This window comes from Nicotiana sylvestris, chromosome 9 (assembly GCF_000393655.2).
Source record: "Nicotiana sylvestris chromosome 9, ASM39365v2, whole genome shotgun sequence".
NCBI lineage: Eukaryota > Viridiplantae > Streptophyta > Magnoliopsida > Solanales > Solanaceae > Nicotiana > Nicotiana sylvestris.
In genome coordinates, this window is record NC_091065.1 from 110868820 (window position 1) to 110886838 (window position 18019).

General features: G+C 35.0%; 2 protein-coding genes across 3 annotated transcripts; one reads left to right on the plus strand and one right to left on the minus strand.

Moving 5' to 3' along the window:
• The first annotated feature begins 2709 nt into the window (after positions 1-2709).
• On the plus strand, positions 2710-8923 carry LOC104245118 (SWR1-complex protein 4). Of its 2 annotated transcripts, none has more exons than XM_009800685.2 (17): positions 2710-3054; positions 3146-3235; positions 4184-4249; positions 4338-4397; positions 4476-4532; positions 4956-5085; positions 5206-5273; positions 5455-5547; positions 5969-6016; positions 6155-6322; positions 6880-6990; positions 7367-7462; positions 7822-7896; positions 8048-8096; positions 8222-8256; positions 8340-8428; positions 8570-8923. In XM_009800685.2, the coding sequence occupies exons 1-16, from the start codon at positions 2941-2943 to the stop codon at positions 8418-8420; spliced, it is 1341 nt and encodes a 446-aa protein (XP_009798987.1). In that variant the 5' UTR covers positions 2710-2940; the 3' UTR covers positions 8421-8428; positions 8570-8923. The 2 variants fall into 2 exon arrangements, with proteins under 2 accessions (XP_009798987.1, XP_009798988.1); XM_009800686.2 differs by having other exon boundaries at positions 8340-8460; positions 8570-8680.
• A 921-nt stretch (positions 8924-9844) lies between these two features.
• Positions 9845-15643, minus strand: LOC104245119 (nifU-like protein 1, chloroplastic). The gene is made up of 3 exons (XM_009800687.2): positions 15240-15643; positions 10343-10479; positions 9845-10253 (listed from the first exon to the last, which is right to left on the minus strand). The coding sequence occupies exons 1-3, from the start codon at positions 15562-15564 to the stop codon at positions 10065-10067; spliced, it is 651 nt and encodes a 216-aa protein (XP_009798989.1). The 5' UTR covers positions 15565-15643; the 3' UTR covers positions 9845-10064.
• Positions 15644-18019: the final 2376 nt, after the last annotated feature.

The following is an 18019-nucleotide window of genomic DNA, read 5'->3' on the forward strand; positions in this document are numbered from 1 at the left end:
TATCTATATTTACTATTTATGTACAAAATATGATAAAAGAAGGATCCCTTAAATATAGGAATTAATTTGTAACGTATCTCTCATCCCCATCTATCAGCTTTAACCTCCTACAATCAAGATTTTCTTCCCAATTTTAATTTTTTTTAAAGCCATTGTCCCTTTCATACAAATCCACCAATAGCTCTATTTCTCTCTCTCATACAAATCAAATTATTATCTCTCTAAAATTGTAGCATCATATATTTCTCTGAATCAATTCCACCAATAACCATTAAAAAACTTCAACTATTGACAAATCCATCGACATTATCTCTGAAATTGTAGGTAGAGAAGTATTGGGTGTTCTTGAAAACGATTGAAAATATCCTTTAGAGTTTATATCTAAATTTGAAGGGAAATTGGTTAAGTTTAAAGTTGGTTTTAGGTTGAGTTTCAGATTGAAACTCGAGGAAGAAGAAGTTTCAGAATTGTATTACGATTGTATAATAAATGTATCATAATTGTATCTGAGTTGTATTTGATTCATCAATACCTAAGACAATTCTGATACAATACTAATACTATTAAAATACAATATTTTATCATAATTTAAGTTTAAAGTTGGTTCTAGGTGGATGTTTTAAATTGAAAGTTGAAAAAGATAAAGATCAATAGTTGTATCATAATTTAGAACTGTATCACGATTGTATTACAATTTGTACCCAAAATAATACATGATACAATGCTAATACAAGTATAATACGATATTGTATCAGTTTAAGTTTGGAGTCGATTTAAGTTGTATCATAATTGTGTAAGAATTCTTTTAGGATTATATAAAATTTGTATCTTAATTATGAGCAGTTGTGAGTTTGTGACGAATTTCACAGTTTGTATCACAAATATATGATAATTATATATTATTTTTTTTAGTATTGTATCCGGTATTATTTTGGATATTAATGTACCATCTATAAATTAGATACAATTGTGATACAAGTATGATACAATTATGTTTTACGTATTGATGTATCTGATATGATTCAAATACAATTATGATACATTTATCATACAATTGCTGAATATTTCTTCATTTTCAGTGTTGCCCGGTCTCCCAGCAGAAGAACGATGCAATTGATGATTTAATAATATAAAGCTATCGGCAATGGTAGGAAGAGAAAAAATGGAGATTCTGAGCGTAGATTAAGGGATTTTGTTGTAAAAAAAAAGAGAGAGAGAGAAGAGGAGAGGGGAAAAAAAAGTAAAAATTGCACGGGGGTGCCCTATTTGGTCGCCCCCATTTAACATATACTCATTTTTTTAAAAAAGTTTTAGCTTGTACCCACTTTTAAACAACTTCAGCCCTTCTTCTTCTTCTTCTTCGTTTTCTTTTTCTTCTTCTTCTTCTTCTTCTTCTTCTTCTTCTTCTTCTTCTTCTTCTTCTTCTTCTTATTATTATTATTATTATTATTATTATTATTATTATTATTATTATTATTTCTTCTGCTGCGGTTTATGCTGCTATGAAACTTAAGTTCATGGGATGATTGCCATAAGTATGTGTATCGGATTATTTAAAAATAAATTATAAATAATTACGTAAGTTAGTAGACAATAATTTGTGAATATTTTCACTTAATTCTGTTCTTTTCACGTTTATTGTTTCCAAAATTTATGATTTAGATATTGTTGGCAATCTGTTTATTTTATAGTAGTAATACACTGTGAAAGAATAAGATGATTATTTATCTAGTATGTTAGAAAGCTTTTTCAAAAACTTCAGCTTATATAGTGCCGAAATTTTTACAAATGAACTAAATAACTTCAGCATCTTCTGCTGAAGTTTTTGAAAAAGCTTTATGACAAAACTAATGAATCTAGGACAAAAAAAACTTCAGCTTATGTAGTGCTGGAATTTTTACAAATGAACTAAATAACTTCAACATCTTTTGCTGAAGTTTTTGAAAAGCTTATCAAGGACAAAAAAATTTCAGCTTATTTAGTGCTGAAGTTTTTACAAATGAACTGAATAACTTCAGCATCTTCTGCTGAAGTTTCTGAAAAAGCTTTATGATAAAACTAATGAATCCACGACAAAAAAACTTCACCTATTTTAGTGCTGAATTTTTTACAAATGAACTAAATAACTTCAGCATCTTATCCAGGGCAAAAAAACTTCAGTCGGCCCGCCTACTAGAATGCTAAAGTTTTGCGTGATTGTCTTTGCTACTTCAACCTCGTATGCTGAAGTTACGCGAAAAAGTGGGTACGCTTGCAATGTTTTTTGCAAAGCGGGCACAAGTTAAAATGTGATCCAAAAAGCCGGTATAGATGCAAATCCCCCCAAAAATGGAAAGGATATAATTTGATCCCTTAATTGAAGGCACTAATAATGAGGTAAGAGCCTTTTAAGGAGCAATCTACACAATTTGTAAGATAAACCTAAATACTTATTAAAAACTACAAAATATAGAGAACATTGGTAAATAAATTTCTAATAGAGTATAGCTGGGTAAAAATCCCGAAAATAATGTATGAACCAAAAATAATGTTAAAAAGGAAATTCAGATAATTCCGTTAGCATTCTGGACCAGATGATAGGCTGCACACTTGGCCCAATCCGGATTGTGAAGGGAGCCCGGTCCAGACTAGCCTACTCAATGTATTGGAACAGGTGAGGCCCAATATGGTGGCCTGGACACTGACCGGACCCGGCCCAATTTAGCGGGTGAAGCGAGGAGAAAAAAAAACAAATCCTCTTCTTCGATTTCGCGCTCAAAAAGGGGCAAAGGATCATCGCTCTTACTTGTTCCTTGAATGATAATCCCATTCGTGTGTAGACTAATTCAGCTGTTCTATTTTCCAATTCTTCAACGTTTGTACTAATTTATCATATCGTACTTCAATATTAGTACTACAGAGTGTTAGAGCAAACCCTAATTTCGTAGAAAATAAATCCATATGGATGCGAAGGACATCTTAGGATTGCCCAAAAATGGACCCATTATGTCCCAAGAAAAGAAATCGAGGCCTCAGAAAGAATCTCAAAGGAAACCTGATGGCATTTCGCGAGAAGTTTGTTTTATCCTCTCCTTTCTCTCCATTACTGTGCAATTGTAGTTTCTCGAGTATTCTAGAATTTCTAATTACCTTTTTGGATTTCCAGGTTTACGCACTTACAGGTGGTATTGCACCTCTCATGCCTTCTCTTGATATTAATCAATTGAAACGAAAAGCTCTTTCAGAGTCCGAAAAGGTTAATTTGCTTAATTCTGTTTTTCCACTTTTATGTGTTTTCTTAGGAACAGTTTTGCTGTCGGTAGAATTTTAGCTGGAAGTCCGTAAGACTATGATGAATGCTATGACGAATGCTCTAATTATTGAACCTGAATAGAGCGGGATCAATGCAATAGGATTCATTTAGTTGACCTTAACTAATTTGGAATTGAGACGTAATTGGTTGATTGTGAATATTAATTGGAGATGAGATTGAGATATCTGTCCTTGGTGGAATTTGCATGATAATAAGGAGGGACTAATTATTGTTGGATTGATGATACATGTGCTTCTCCCTGCCCACAATTTTATTTGTCTTAAGCATTTAATTTTGCTTCAACAATATTTGCAAGTAATTCTCATAGCTGGTCACATAAAAAAACTAGTTGTCGCTGTGGTACGCCAGTTTTTTGGAGAACAAATATGGTAAATAATCTGGAGATTGTTGGAAAACTGACTTCTTCATTTGTCTTTGTTGAAATTCCTAGTCTAATGTGTTATCGGAGTAGCATGAAAATAGCTTCAAACTCTAGAATACTTAAATAAAACCTATGTTGAAGGATGAATAGAAGAATTGCTAGACCAAAATCGAAAGCGATTTTATTCATTGGATTTTCAGTTGAATCTTTCTTCTCAGAATATAAAGCATAGCGGAAGAGCTTCTTATCTTCTCTCCAGAATGGAGTAGGGACATGAGAATAATAAACCAGCATAATTTCCTAACTGTTACATTTGAGTTTGGAACTAAGTTGATGTGTAGCTGTCAATTGCAAATCCTCACCACACCTTCTTTTACGATAGTAGGTTATCTGGATACCTTCTTTGTTTATCACATTAACAAAGTTTTTGTGTCGCTAATGGATGTTTCTCGAGGGTGCTTTTTCTTGATTTTAACAGAAGCTAATAAATTCTTCTGCTTTCATTTCAGATTACATGGCAATGGCTTCCTTTCACAAGCTCTGCTAGAAAAGATAACTTACAGCTTTATCATTGGGTATGTGTTTCTACTGATTTTAGAATCTGCTTAAAGTAACTGACAAACCATCTACTAAAGAAACTCATTGACTTTGACAAAATCCCAGGTGAGAGTTGTTAATGGTGTTCCGCCTACAGGTGACTATTCGTTTGCCAAGTTTAATAAGGTATATCAAGGGTTCTTCTTGTTCCTGAAGGTTCTTTTATTTCTGGTGTTAAATCTGCTCTCTGTCTGATGAATGCAGTCTGTGGATGTGCTTGAGTACACTAACGATGAGTATGAGAAGTTCTTGTCCGATCCTGTAAGTATCCAAATTGGATGTGTTATCTTCGTGGAAGACACGATATAAAGAATCATTAGCTGTATCAATTCTTCGAATTGAACTTTAAGCTCTATTACAATCTTGTACCAGCATCGTCATTGTAGTAGTGGTTTACAGAATGACCTTTAATATCATGTTGTATGATTACCCAACAGCAACCTCTAGTTTGCAGCTTTTGTGGAAACCCTCAATTGCTTGAAGTGATATTTTTGTTGAAATCCTTCAGCAACTCACAATTATATCTTTTTAATCTTTGTTAGAACTGGTTTTGGATTGTGCTTGTAGTTTCCATGCATTCTCCTTTGTCCAGACATATGCTTATGTCGTTGGAAGGCAATCCGTTATTGTTTCTTCAATTCTTCAGCATACATCTTTCTGACCTTGCTTGTTCTCAAATGTTAGTCATGGACCAAGGAAGAGACTGATCAATTATTTGAGCTGTGCAAGAGGTTTGATCTCCGTTTCATTATCATAGCTGATAGGTTCTCTTCAAATCGTACAGTTGAGGAGCTAAAGGACCGCTACTACAGTGGTATTGTACAATTTCTCGTTGCTTATAAATTGGTTAAACTAATGTATCTTCTACTTTATATGTTTTTAACTCCAAAATTCTTTTGATTTTCATGATGGTTTTGGAACTCGTCACATGTAGTATCTCGTGCTATTACAACTGCTAGGGCTGCATCCCCTGCCGATGTTGCTGGACATCCCCTTGTAAAGGTCTCTTAACAGTTCTGATTGTCTGAACTGAGGACTATTTTTCTTTCTTATTTACTTCTTTTGGAGCAATACCGCCAGCTTACCCCGCTTTGTGCTCCGCATGTATCTCCTTCTTAACTGGCCTTTTATTCTATATATTTCAGTTTCTTGTGGTCTTTCTAATTTTTTCTTACAATAATAGGAGCCTTACAATGTCTCTCAAGAGAGAGAGCGAAAACGTGCACTGTCGATGGTGCTTTCACAGACAAAGCTGCAAGAGCGGAGGGATGCAGAGGTTTGTGCATTCCGTTTACTTATTGTTCTAGTTGATCTCTCTAAATGAATGCCCTCCTTGATAAAAGTTAGACATCATCCCATGCTTAACAGCATGTCTAGTTCTTGAAAAGAGCCTCCTGATCCCATGCGCATAATATTTACTGGTGCCAGTTATTTTTTCAAAATCACTAACCTGCCCTTCATACCTTGGTCTTAGGTTCTTGCCGAAGCAAAACGAATATCAGTTGATCTCTCGTTTACTTATTGTTCTAGTTGATCTCTCTAAATGAATGCCCTCCTTGATAAAAGTTAGACATCATCCCATGTTTAACAGCATGTCTAGTTCTTGAAAAGAGCCTCCTGATCCCATGCGCCTAATATTTACTGGTGCCAGTTATTTTTTCAAAATCACTAATCTGCCCTTCATACCTTGGTCTTAGGTTCTTGCCGAAGCAAAACGAATATCAGTTGCACGAAAATCTGTGAAGGTAAGTGTTATACGGCTCCTTTTACCCACTTTTACTGGGAACATTCTTCAAGGGAAACTATAGTTTCTGAGTGTGCATCACCCTCTTTATGGATTTTTTTGACTAGCCTGTACTAACCAGGTTATTGCATTTTCTCAGGCAGCTGAAGAGACAGAACTTCCAGTTGTGTCCGATGCTGGTCCTGAAGGTGCTGAAAAAGCTGCCGGTATTGATGGAATATCAACCTCCCCAAATGCTCAATTACCCTCTGGGTTTGCTGCACCTCCAGTGTCAGAGACTGCTTCTACTTTGGCTTCTCTTCGCATGGTATGTTTGAGAGTAAGATTTCTAGTGTCCTCTATTCGTGGTTCTATCCTGCTTATAGTAAAAATTCAAAGTTTCTTGAACCTGGGCAATCTAGTCAAACTTTCTTTAATCAGTAGTCTTTTCATAGGTCATGTATGCATTATATTATTAGGATTTTGTTTTAGTCTGAAGTACATGTACTATTTATCTCTTTATAGTGAGTAGAATGTCAAAGTGGAGATGTGAGGTGATTAGGATTTTGGGCACCTGCAGGAAGCTATTTTAGTAAGTATTGGGTCCATATGTTGCTGAACTTTTGTTCCTTCAGCGAAAAAGCTTATCTTTAGAAGGCTCGAGAAGTTCACAGTTTTCCTTGATTTTGGTGATCGAGTAAATGCTTATTGACGTCATAGTCTTCCACTAGGTCAAGGGTTCAAGACTTGTATGAAGAACCCATCAAAATAGAAGGCTCAAGAAGTCCTTTGTTAGCTCAAACAAATTTTGTGAAAAAAGTATGAATGCTTAAAATCATATCCGATAGTATCAAATGTCAATCTTACAAACTGAAAATCTTTCAGCTGCGTGTGTACTTGAGAACATATGCACTAGACCAAATGGTGCAAGCCGCGAGCTCTTCAGCTGGACTTCGGACAATCAAGAGGGTCGAACAAACTTTACAAGATCTTGGGGTTTGTTTCTACTCCCTAATACATTAGTTTTGTAGTATATTTACTTTGGAACCACTGTGGCATTTATCCTGGCACACTTTTTCAACTTACCATCAAAGGTGCAATATCAGTTGTCTAATCATCTGGGACTTGTGCTGTTGAGGTGCCATGTTACGTGTGGCACAAATTCTATTACATCGTGCAATCTCAGTTATCTAATTATACATACTTGTGCAGTTGCATCTGGCACAATTTCTACTACATTTTCTTCCACCAATTTTGCTGTTCCTTAGCACCTTTCATTTCTTTCTTATACCTCCTGGTTTAACTATCTTATCATATGATAAATATTTGCGCTAAATTGACTGAGAAGAATGTGGTTTTTTTTCATCTGTAGGTTAATTTGAAGCCAAAGGTCCCAACTAAGCTTGTCTGTGCGGAGCATCTTGAACTGAGGAAAGAAATACTAACCCTGTTAAATCTTCAAAAGCAGGTATTTGGCATTTTATATTGAGAGTTCTTTCCATAATTTTCTTGATCATGAGTTGGGTTAAGCTTTAGACTAAGGAAGATTTTAAGATTGAATTTTCAGTACTATTTGACCATCATATCATTTTCTTTCATCTCTGATCAGATGGATTTTCATCTCTACTGTCTTCATCTCTCTCTCTCTCTCTCTCTCTCTCTCTCTCTCTCTCTCATTTTGGTTCAACTCCAGTGTACTCATTGTTTCATCTGTGTTTAGAGATGCTTTAGTTGCAAGGTTGAAGCTTCAAGGAATACTGGTTTTCACTTATTCTTTATCAGAAGAGGCTAATGAGTTTCTTTAATACTTTTTGTCTTTAAAATCAGCTACAATACAAGGAGGCAGAAGGCTCATCTTATCGTGAAGGTTCATATTCTGAGACTCCTGGTACACCTCCTAAGGTCGGGATACTGGTTCTAACTCTTTACTGCACCTCTTTCCTTTTTTTTTTTAAATAATATTTTTTAGTGTTCTTACGTTTTACGAGATGAATTAGATAAAGATTTATCTTTGTGTTTGCATTTAATGGGGCTGATATCTGCTTGTTGACAGCGTGCACAACAAGACAGAACATTCATCCCCGACTCTACAAGTTTTGGAGGTAAGTGAACGACGGAAGTAATTACTCTGCCTGTTAAAGGTGTACTCCATTATGATCAAACTGTTCTCTCTTTCATTCAAACTCACACGGTATCTTCTGATGCCTATAATTTTCATGTTGTATAGGGGACAGAGTTGGTAAAAGGGACCAGAAACGCAAGGTATGCTACATTAGTGTTTTTAATGAATCTCCAAATTTATCCAAACATTTCTAAAAGTCCACTATTTTAATTTGGGGATCCAGGGGCCTGGGCGATTATCAGAAGTTCCATCTTCGCCAGCACAGTCAAAACGGCCCCGCAAGTTAAAGACTTCAGATGGATGAATGGGAGGGTTAGTACATTTTTCCTCTCAATGCTCTTAATGTGAGTGGTGTATGAGAATTTAGCCATAAGGATGATGTTACAGCTTAAATCTTCTTGCAAGATGCTTAATAGACGATTTGTGTAATTTCTTCTACACCTTACTTTCTAGGTTGTGTACGTCAGAAAGCTACAAGGAGCTGTGGTAAGCTGCTTGAATCAACTTCTGGTGCCACTGTGATGTGTTCTATGTCTATTTGGATTTCCTCCAGCATGAAACGTGATCGAACCTTGCAAATCTCAAATGTGGCTCTCTTTTAAGTGACACAAGAAACGTGAGATGCCCCTATAATGCTTTCTGTGGAGATCAGTCCTCCTTTGCTTCAGAGTACAGTCCACGCAGTCTGTAAATACATCTGTAACTTAAAATTGTGATAAGCATGTTAGCCTCCGCTTTCTACCATATCTGTTTGACATGTCATTAAATTATTGAGCCATGTTGGCTTTTTTTTTTTTTGTATTAACACATCGAAGTAGTTGTGGTTTAGTTGCGTTTAAGTTGCTTACTGGAATGGACAGACATGAATTGGCGCTGCATAGAAGCTGAAAGTGAAAAGGGCAAGCGATCTGCTTCTTTGGGCCCTCATCACGAATCATAATAGTTATGGTGCTGCTGCTTCTCTTTTTTGGATTATCTTCTTTTCCTATTTGTATATGGTTCTTGTATTTGATGGATGTAAAAGTAGATAGTACTGTATTTACATGTGTCCCAGACCTGATTTAGTTTCTACACTCAAATTTGCAGTAGGTTCTCCGTGCTTGTTAACTACAAGAAAGAATTTCATCAATTTTCGGTTATGCACAGACAATTTTTTTGCTCCTTGTCCAGAAAGAGAGCTGGAAAGCAGTAGGATGATATATATTCCTGACGACAACAAAAGCATATGCGTACATCAAGGGATTTAAAGAAAAAGAAAAAAAGAGTGAAGTATAGCAGCTTTATTTTGCAGGATATCTTTCATGCTTAATCACTTTTATCTGGGTTGCACGGAGTGGGTGGGTTGTGAACTAAATAGCTAACCTATAGTGGTGTACTCATGAAAGGGTTAATGTCAGATGGTTCAACCAGTGTTATTATGCCCAAGCAACCATAGAGATCAGTAGCCAGGTAAATGTGTTGGGATGGCAAGCAAAACTCTACCATTCCTCCTGATAACTTAGAACATGTTGCGTTGCACTTAAACTTTCCAACCTTTTTAATCACTTGGACAATCACTTGCTATTTCATCTTCACCCCTTTTGATTAACCTTTCATGTCGGCTGTCTGCTTAGATCATTATGCCAACTAATTTTAAGAGGATACCAGATCAAGTTGAAGAGGAAGTTCAGTTGTTCTGCACAATTGACCCTCATTCCATGACATACATTAATTTGGAGAGCATAAATGTATTGTAAAGATGTTGCTTCTCACAATCTTGTCATATCAATACAGAATAGTGAAGGCGGTAAGAAACTTGGCCACTTCGTTATTGGTTATCTCTTTACATAGTGAATAAGTTGCTCGAAATGGTTGTGACTATTCATCTCTCCTACATAAAAGACAATAGCGTTGGTTTCTAACCTCAAACATGTCAAAAGAACTTCACAAAATCCTGTCGCGCAGCAAGCTAGGCAGTAAACACTACATTGACAATATCTGGGAACTTCTCTTTAATTGCTGCTTTGATTCCTGATCCAATAGAGTCAGGCCCTACATACTTCACATTGCAATTGCCTTCCTCGACAGATAAAACTTCCACACTGCCACCAAAATTCTTAATGGCAGGTCTTAATATATCGAGGTGAGCATTCACAGCCTGCAGGAATATGAGTTCTTAGTTAGACATTTTTTAAGCCATTTGAATTGCAATAGCATCAATTTGCAACTGATTTTGAAAATATTCACCTCAACGGTGGTTTCAACTACACGTTCATCATATACTTGGCGAATATCCTTGATGGCTTCTCCAAATTTTTCCTTGAGTACCCTTTCAATCCCCATCTTCATTGTGGTTGTTGAGCTAGGACAACTCTCGCATGCTCCTATATTCATTGTGTACGAAACAATAAGCATTCCATAATTAAATAAGTAATGTTTCTATAAATCAAGACTCAAAAGATCATCATACATGTATCAGAAATTTTTCAAGCTACCCTGAGCGCATTTAAGAGATATTATGGTGGTTGACAAACAACGTTTCTTTTTTAGATTTCGTTGAACACTAACTTGTTCCAAATGGGGGCCACCATTACCCCTCTCACCCTAGCAGCACACACCAAATGGCACCTCTTTCCTTACTCCATTAAACAACAATTGCTCATTCATAAGAAATAGTTTAAAAGATGCAATTCATGATTCAAATCTATTGGCATGTACTGAATCTTCTGATTCTGTCTCTCTCTCTCCCTGCCTCCCCCCCCCCAAACCCCTCTCTTACTTTTTATTCTCTCCACTCTCTTCCTTCCTCTCTGTTATCTTATTTGGTATTAGGGGTGTTCAAACCGAATCGGAAAACCGTACCAAATCGAAAAACCAAACCAAATTGAATAAAAACCCGACTAGGTTTGGTTTGACTTGGTTTGGTATTGAGTAAAAAAATCCGAATCAAACCGACATATAAATATATAAATTTTATTTATATTTTTAAGACTTTATAGTGAATTTTCTTTAGAAAATGTAGAAATATTTGGGATTCTCTCATGTATTAACCTTGAAAGCGTAAATTAACGAAAAATTATTGTTAGACGACTAAGAAAATAACTATCATGTATTACTAAAATCTCCCATTAGAATATTTTAATAGATCATATGTTTGTTAATTTTTTTCCATATTTACTAAACATATATTCACTTATCAAAGCTTTATCTATAATTTTAACAAAGTAAGATTGAAATAATATTCATGTAACAAAAAAGCCCAAAAACCCGACAAAACCGAACCAATCCAAACCGATATAGTTGGTTTGGTTTGGTTTTGATAAAAACCAAACCAACCCGGTCCATGTACACCCCTATTTGTATATAGATGAATATCGCTTTTAGGTCCGAACCATGAATAGTGATTTCATGACTTGAATAGAAATTGTCCATCTTCTTCTTCTTCTATTTTATTTAAATGTAGCAATTTTAACCTTCCTCCATACTCTCGGTCTTTCGCATGAATTTTAGAACATTACCCCTTTGTTACAATTTTCCTATCTTTAAAGTTTTGTCAAAAGTTGGAAACTTGATATTATAGAATTGTAACCATTGTAAATTTTAAATTGTTAGAGAGATGACACTTTTATTTATTTATTTAAGTCTGCAACAATCCCTCAAGTGTGGTCCTAACTTTCTTTTTAATGGGCGAAGCACTTGGGAACAATTTTTCTTTTTCGTGAAGGGAAGAGGGGATTATTTACTAATTATGCCTTCAATAAAAACAATAACCATATATGCTAATAGAATAATATACTTTAAAAACAAGAAGGAAAAATAGAAACGTTATCTATAAACAAATATTTCAATCTTCTCTTATTTATAATTTTTAGTGCTTTAGATTAGTCACTCCAGTGAAGTATACTAGGAAATGAGAGGCACGAGGAAATACAGATCTCTTATCCTATCATTTTTCTTGTTTATGGGGCTACTTCAGTATGTGTAGGCTTTGGAAGTGGTCAACAGAAATAAAAGAGAAAAGTTGGTCATTCACCAGTATAAATGTCCACTATTCAATGAACTCCATTTGGCTTACATTATTTGCATAAAAAGTTTCTGCAGACTTAGGCTGGCTTGGAACTGTTGACCCTCGGAGACTCATTTGCAGTCCTCTAGTGGGAAAACTCAACATCATCCGACTTATTAAATATTTTACCGAAAACAAACTACATCTAATCCAAGTAGTAAGGAGTGGTGACCTTATAAGTACAGCATATTTTGGTGCTTCCAACTGCAGTTCCTCCTCCTTTTTTTTTTTGAAGGTAACAGAAACTGCAGTTCCTCCTTTAAAATGGTGAGTATACAAAGTCAAAGATTCAGATGAGACTTGCTTATTTTATTAAATCTCAAACTAAACTCTTGACCCTAGTTTCTTGGGTCCATCTTTCTGGAGCACACATAATGCCAACTCTAATCCCTGTGCTTAGTCAAAACCAAGACTACAGAATCAGGATACAAGTACCTTTTTCCCCAATCCTTGCTGCGTACATTCAAGAGAGCAGTGGGACCACAGCCTTCGGGAGTACTTTGCCATTTACTAGGAGATGTAGCATCATATATTATGCATTACACCATCCTCCTACAGTGTTCAAATTAACTTACTAACCCCTCACAACCCTGGCAGGCAGAACATAACTCCCCAAACTACCCTGAATAGACTCATTGTGTACTGTTGATCGCAACAAGATACTAGGTAGCATCAGCACATAACTTCATGTGTTACGCTAGACGCATCTTTGCCAGATGCCCGAGGCATGTCCAAGACGAACATCACAATCTGTCATCATCATCATCTACTCCTAATGTCCATTGGCAACTAAGTCTTGTAGTGGCTCTGTGGGGATTACAAGGCGGGGAATCGAACTCGCACCAACATGGTGGAAGTTCAGATAGCCAACCATTTGGCCCACCATGATTGCCAAGTCCTGTAGCGCTCTGTGATGCATTATGATGGATAGAATCAAATAACTTCTTGAAGATATGGTCCTTTTGCCTCATTCTGACATTCCGTCTTCATATCAAAGTAAGTCCAGCAATATCCATCAGTGGAGTCTTCTGCTTAAAGAAAGTATCACCAAGAAAAACAAACACACCCCAAAAGTATCGCTGCCATTGCTCTATTTTGCTGCAGACTTGCAATCCAAAAGAAATTTTAACAATTTTGAACTTGATCTCAAACGAGTCCGGAACCCAATTATTAGGTTTTTGGACAAGTGTGACGTTAATATGTCAAAAAAAGGAGTTACCAAAGTATATACAACGCGGTAATAAACCGCGCTATACTTTAACGGTGTTTTATCCGTTAAAGTATAGCGCGGTTTATAACTGCGTTATATATATTAGCGCACAGTTATTCCGCGCTATATATGTATAGCGTATATATTAACCGCGCTATAACCTATTTTTTAAATTCCTTCTTCTTTCCCACGACAGAATATATACCTATGGGTTCCAGGCTCGATATTTAAGGCACAGTAGCACCAAACTATCATGGATTCTTATGTGTGTCAATTTCAATATTTTTATAATTTTGTGTGTTTATTTTATAAATTAAATTATTAATTTTTATAAATTGGACAGAGTATATACCTATGGGTTCCAGGCTCGATATTTGAGGTCCAGTAGCATCAACCTATCATGAATTCTTATGTGCGTCAATTTTAATATTTTCATTCCTTTGTGTGTTTGTTTTTTAAATTAAATAATTAATTTTTATAAATTGGACAGAGTTTGTATTTCATCTATCAGTATAAGAGATACTTAAACTACATGGATTTTACGCTAAAATACTCTATATTTTACTACGCTAAAAGACTCTACAGTTTACTACGATAAAAGGCTCTACATTTTACTACGCTAATAAATAATCTCAACTAAATATAAATAACAAATACATTTTAATCACATAACATTCACGAAAATACATATAAAACCGTAAAAGATATTAATTAACATTTTTATTAACAGGAAAAAATGATTTCTCAATTTTTACATATTTTTTTAGAACACTAATATCTAAGTCCGGATAAATATAACATACTAGTTTCGCAAACAAAATACAAAACGACATGGAAACACATTCAAGTCAACTAATATGCTTTATTATACGAGTTTCGACATAAACTAAATCGGAATACCTCGATTTACGATTTTCGGAAAGTGAATTAGTTGAAAATTTGAGTCCGAAACGGTGAAACCACAACAACACAATGCTTTGCCACACTGTGGGCCCACAATAATTCTTTTGGGGGAAGAAAAAGGGGGGGGGGACCGTTCTGTTTGGGGATTTAAAAATGGGGGAAGTGGGTGTTCTGTCGTGGGATTTAAAAATGGGGTATAGCGTGGTTAATATATGCGCTATACATAAAATCTGTGCGCTATACCTTTAACGCGGTTATAAACCGCGCTATACTTTAACGGATAAAACACCGTTAAAGTATAGCGCGGTTTATAACCGCGTTATATATACTTTGGTAACTCTTTATTTTTTTAACCTATTAACGTCACACTTGTCCAAAAACCCAATAATTGGGTTCCGGACTCTGGCTCACAAAGACAACAACTTGCTGCCAATAAACGCTCCTCAATTCACTAATGAATTCTTTGGACTGAATCATTGCTCCTGCTGACACTGGTTTTTTGTCTTACAAGTTAGACACTCAACTTCTAGAGTTGACTAAGACAATAATACGATAACCTTAAACCTCATCCTGATCACAGGTAGTTCTTTTACAATACCGGCCTGTTATCACCAGTATAACTGAGAAGCTATTGCATCATGCAACAATATGTACATGAACATGGTACCTCTTCGTCCCAATTGGTATGAAACTTGATAACATTACATTTCTATACCATGTTCACACTTCCAATAATTTTATTCATGAACTATTTAATCTAATACTATTAGTTAAAGAGTTTAAGTTTAGTCCACTATCATATCAGCCAAAGGATATCTACACGTTGCAACAAGTAAAGGTGACCTGATGGTATAAAAATTCCTTACATTAGTGACGGTGTATATAACTTAAACTCATATATAATGGGATGGATTAATATTAAAGTACAATAAAGAAATCAGGTATCAATAGTATAAAAAGCTAACCTTGAAGCTGGAGGGAAACGACGCCGTCTTCGACAGAAACGACATCGACGTTTCCACCATCAGAAATGAGATAAGGGCGAACATCTTCAAGAACCAAATCCACGTTTTCAGGAGTCAGCTCGAATTGCTTGGCTGAGTAAAGACCTGGAGCTGGAGTGGACCCATCGATGCTGCTTGCTTTATTAACAAGATTGAATTTTTTATGAGTTACCTTAGTTCTTTTGAGGAAAAAGGAATTTGGATTCTGGGACTTGAGTGGGAGTTCCAGCTTGTATATGGAAGATGAAATTTGGGAGACGCCCATTGTTGGTGCTATATACGCCATTGCTCTGTTATGTCTTTTGGACGACTTTTTTCTATTTTTGTTTGTTGTGGTTATAAATAGAACGGAAAATAATTACCCTTTACTGTGTGAAACAGAAACAAATAGGCTCATATATATCCTCCATCACTAGCAAATCACTCTTAAATCCACGTGGAATAATATTTTTCATTTTAAAAATCTAAAACTATATATTCCTTAATTAAAAAGACTATATGGATTAAAAAAAATAGAGAAAATCTCACTTTATACCCATTAAATTCAAACTATTTACCTTAAATACTCATACCTAAACTATTTACTACTCATACCCATGGGGACCAAACTATTTACCCGCCTCCTCCCCCTGAATATGGAACTTTTCAAGCACCTACCAGTTACCCACCACATCAACCTGTGATCGGTTTCCTCAGCCAGTTGCTCCACCTGGCGTCACCGCATCATCACCTGAATATTATGCTAATGGTTATCAAGCTGTTCCAAGTTATTCTACCACCCTCTGCTCCTATATCGTGTTCATGATTTTAATAGTTACCGCAATTAATTAGTCAGATGCCGAAAAAAATCACCTGATATTCATGATTTTCGTGAATTGTTGTTGCGTTTTTCCGTGATTATGGGTGGGTTGACTTTATTGTACAAAAATTCAAATCCACCATTGAAGGACCTTGAAGCTTGAAACTCATAACTTGATTTGTTTGAGTTTTTAATTATTTTGATCTGATCCTATATGAGTTTGTTTGGAAAGTTGATTGGAGGTTGTATCTAAAGTTTTAGTCAATTTGGTGGAGATTTTGTAGTAGATTTTAGAAGTTTGGGTTGGAATATAGTTGAACAAGAGAAGAAGACGAATTTGTATTGTATACTCAAATAGTATACAAATATACCATTTTGGTATACAATTCATTCCAACTATATACCCTATTAGTATAACTATATACTATATTGGTATCATATGCTAGTTGAATCATTTTTTGGTTGTATTAGTTGCATTTATTAGTACAGTATTTGATTTTCTTTTAATAATAGTAATATAGTTCAATATCTTGAAATACTTTATTACATTAATATGTGGTACATTATTTTTTTATTTTTCTCTTTATGCATGTGTGTTATGTAATAGTAGTATAGTCATATAGTTGTCGGGAATTAACTAGTAAAACTGTATACCATGTTGGTATAGATATATGCCATATTGGTATCTTATGGTAGTTTGAACATTTTTTTGGGTTGTTTTGGCTGTATTTTTAAGTGAATTCTATTCTAAAATTATTTATATGAACGTGATTTGCAGTGCTGGAAAATTTTTGTGCTGATGGATATAGATTATGTGTATTATGTAATAGTTTTTATAATTATAGGCAATTGCTGGAACGACCCATACAATTATATATCCTGTTAGTATATGGAATGAGCAAGTTGCTTTGTGAATATTTAGCTTGCAATGCGAGCATGTAAATTTCTCATACTTTTATTGTATCCTTTAATGTTTTGGTACAGCAGTATAGTCACAGATAATTGTAGCAATATTCTAGAGCAATCATATACTCTGTTGGTATACTTGTATACCATATTGGTATCATGTGGTACTAGAAGTCTTTTTTTCTACTTATATTTTTATTGCATTTTCCAATATTTTAATATCATTTCTATTCTAACTAGTATATATGGAGATTTAGTGGCCGCAGATTATATTGTCTTGCTCCATCACTGGTTGGTCTTACTGCTAATGGTAGAGTATGTACTAATATTTGTAGGGAAGGAGATCAAGGTTTGCATGGCAATCACGTGGAATTAAAAAAGGAACAAGAAATAAAGAAAAATAATAAAAATAAAAAATAAAGAAGGAGTCAAATTAGAGTGTGAAATAAGTTATGATAAAAATAACAATAATACGATTTGGGCAAAAATAAATGAATAAAAGAGAAAAAATAAAAAAAAATAGGAAGAAAATGAGAAAAAAGAAAAGGATAAAATAAAAGAAAAAAGGAAAAAAGAAAAGAAGCATAGAAATAAAAAAGAATTGGAGAATAAAGAAAAAAAATTCCTCACAAAAACTGCTATGGGTAAGAAATGTAATTAGTTTATGGGTAGAAAAACAAATGGGTAAACATGGATAAATAGTTTTGTTTTTGTGGGCAACTGTATCACTTTTACCCCTCCTTTTTTCCATACCGTACCCCTGCCTCACCCCCAATCTTTACCTAACCCACTTAATTAATAGCTAACCCATCATTCTTTTCACCATTTAACCTTTTAACATTCTCTTCCTACAAAATCTCCAAATGAACGAACAACTAGGGTTTTGAAGTCGTTGATTCATCTCCGATCGAAGGGTGAATTTTTTGTTGAAGGTAAGTTTTTTTTGTTGGTTTATTTGTATTTCAATCGCGGGGATAGATGTTTGTAGTTAAAAGGGGAAATAGAGAGTCATGTAACATTTCTTGATATCGTGACC